The sequence below is a fragment of the Atta colombica genome, unplaced genomic scaffold, assembly GCF_001594045.1.
Source record: "Atta colombica isolate Treedump-2 unplaced genomic scaffold, Acol1.0 scaffold105, whole genome shotgun sequence".
Taxonomy (NCBI): Eukaryota; Metazoa; Arthropoda; class Insecta; order Hymenoptera; family Formicidae; genus Atta; species Atta colombica.
Genome location: NW_017259190.1, coordinates 2480501 through 2483401, shown reverse-complemented (window position 1 = coordinate 2483401; position 2901 = coordinate 2480501). Strand labels below are relative to the sequence as shown.

At 25.1% G+C, this 2901-nt stretch overlaps 1 protein-coding gene across 1 annotated transcript in view; it reads left to right on the top strand.

Moving 5' to 3' along the window:
* Positions 1-2901, top strand: part of LOC108688449 (dynein heavy chain 1, axonemal-like) — a 106064-nt gene that overhangs the window by 84798 nt on the left and 18365 nt on the right. Inside the window, exons 38-39 of the mRNA XM_018194716.1 lie at positions 1911-2036; positions 2107-2227. Of these exons, the coding sequence (XP_018050205.1) occupies positions 1911-2036; positions 2107-2227 (247 nt within the window). The remainder of the gene's footprint in view (positions 1-1910; positions 2037-2106; positions 2228-2901) is intronic.

Below are 2901 nucleotides of genomic sequence, written 5' to 3'. Positions count from 1 at the left end.
CAATAATATTTATTGTTATTTTTAAAGTTATTTATGAACCTTAAAATTTAAAAAAATATTATATTGTTATTTCAAGTTTAAATAAAATAATTAATAATTACAATTATTTTTAAAAAAAATTATATGGAAAAAATTTATTGACATATTTAGATATTAGATATTCTATGTTTTTAAATGTAAATAATAATAATAAATAAATTTCAAGGCTAATAAGAGTTAGCGCGGAAAGAGTTGCGCATAGTTATTGATAAGTAAAAATTATTTCTTCATGTTGATATTTTCTTTATTTCAAAATCTTGAACTTTCGATTCGCTTTGTAGTCATCTTCAGTAATATAATAATTTGATACCGTTCAACTCGGTCAAAAATGTTAAGCAGTCTGTCCTGAATGAGTCAGATTTCCAAAACTGTAATGGATTCTTGAACGGAGCACTCAATATAATTCAGAAGCTTTGGAAAAATTTTTGAATTTTTTTATACGATAATTCACTTTAATTTACTAATGATACATGTCACGGGCATTTATAACGAAGACAATTTCAATACATCCGTGAGATTCCGCGTATCAAATATAAAGTCTTATTATTTGACATGTAAAACCTCACGGACGTATTGTCTTCGTTATACATATCCGCAACACGTGTCATTAATAAATTAAAGTGAATTATCGAATTATATTATTATAAGTAAATTATAATTATATTAAAGAAATCCAAAAATTTGTTCAAGGCTTCTGAATTATATTGAGTGTTCCGTTCGAGAATCCACTACAGTTTTGGAAATCTGAGAGTGACTCATTCAGAACGGACCGCTTAATGTTTTTAATCGAGTTGAATGGTATCAAATATAACGGTATTGTTATATTGTTGAGGATGACTACGAAAGCGAGTAGAAACATTCAAGATTTTGAAATAAAGAAAACATCAATATTATGAAGTAATTTTTACTTATTAATGACTGTGCGCAACTCTTTCCGCCCTGATTCTCATTAGCCTCGAAATTTATTTATTATTATTATTTTAAATATTGAGAGTCCGATTTATTTATTATATTATTAAATGTAAATTTAAAAATTTATTTTTTGTGTACAAGTTGCACATATTGTTACATTGAATTAGAAGATGAAAAAGTACTTTTAATGATAAGTGTAATGAAATTGATTCTTAACATGCAACGTTTAAAGTATTCGTTTCGTTACTCATTGCAAGTACTAAAAATTTATAGTTCATAATATATTACATATACCATAGATTTTTATTTGCAGTAAATAACGAAACGTAGTCTTAGTAATTTCGCGACATTATGAATTTAGAACTCCACTTCCCATCTACTCCGGAAATCTCTTTCAGTAAATTAATTTCCAAATGTGAGCACAAATGTAATCCGCGTTTAATCCATTTTGCGTTCATGAGCTAAAATATTTCGAGCGCCATTTCAAAACGTGATATCATGTGGATAAATTTTTTTAGGAGTTATGTTATTAGATTATAATTTAAAAATTAATTTTTGTGATATCTTTAAAAAATCATTTATTTATGTGTAATACAAAGATAGCAAAAAGCAATAAAATTACGTACATTGATAAAGTAATAAATATATCTTCCATAATAAGAATAGAAAGCAATTTTAATTTTTTTTATACACTATAAATCTTGTTTATATCTAATGACTTTAAATTATCTATAAACAATACTATTTCAATGCTCAATTAATAAAAATCAATAAAATTAAATTCTTTCTAAAATTTGCTGTCCTGTATCTCATTCAGTATATACCTTAATACACAAGTTTAACATAAATTCACGTATCCCCCAATGTAGTATTTCTCAAGGTTAATAGCAAATTATTACAGTTATACGTATAATGAGCAAATTCAATCTTATTGAAAAGTACAATATATTTTTATTTAGAGCATAGCAACACATTTTCTATCGGATATCAAAGAGTCGATCTCGGATGATATTTTGCAGTCTATCGTAAAAATATGCAAGTATATACACTACAGTGTGATCGACGCTAATGATCGCTTCTTAAAAGTAAATACGCAGTATTAACATTTTACTAGCGTACGAAATTACAATTGTTGTAACAAATAATTCATCTTAGGAACTAGACCGTCATAATTATGTTTCTCCAGCATCACATTTGGAACTGCTATCGAATTATGGTAATCTTTTAAAAAAGAAGAAAGATGAATTAAATTCTTCAATGACATATTTATCCACTGGTGAGTAAGAATGAAATTAATTAATTAATGTAAAATAAATTAATATAAAATATATTTATTTATTATATTAATAAATGTGAAATGAATACTTAGATAATATGTATTTTAAAATATTTTCTAATATTTATAAGCTAGATTAAGGAAAATATTATATAACATATAGGGTTAAAAAAAAGATTTAGAAAATATTAGATTGCTTTTATCATAAATTCTTACACGATATGATTCTAATTAAAATTATCAAGTTGAGTTGTTAAAATAAAAATCCTTATTTTATGTAATATATATTTCTTATTTTATCATCTTAATATAACATCTTAATGTAACAAATTTCATAGGTCAAAGGTAAATGACCGCTGTTTTCCAGTCTATAAATTTAACGTCGACTGTCTGACAGTGGCTCGTAATTCGTAGTAAATTCGGAATATCGATTTGCTCTGTGTGTCGGTCGTGAATGTTATTCACGTGTTAAAAGGCAGGAAATGAAATATCTCAATTCTTAATACCGTACTTATTACGTATAATTCTTAATACATTTATTAACATTTTCAATGTACAGTAATTCTGCAAGTGTAATATATCCAAAAACTATTCTATCCTAATCTATGTTAAATATATTCTTTATAGTAATTCGATTTTGTCTTAATATAAATATTAATATTTATATTTAATAT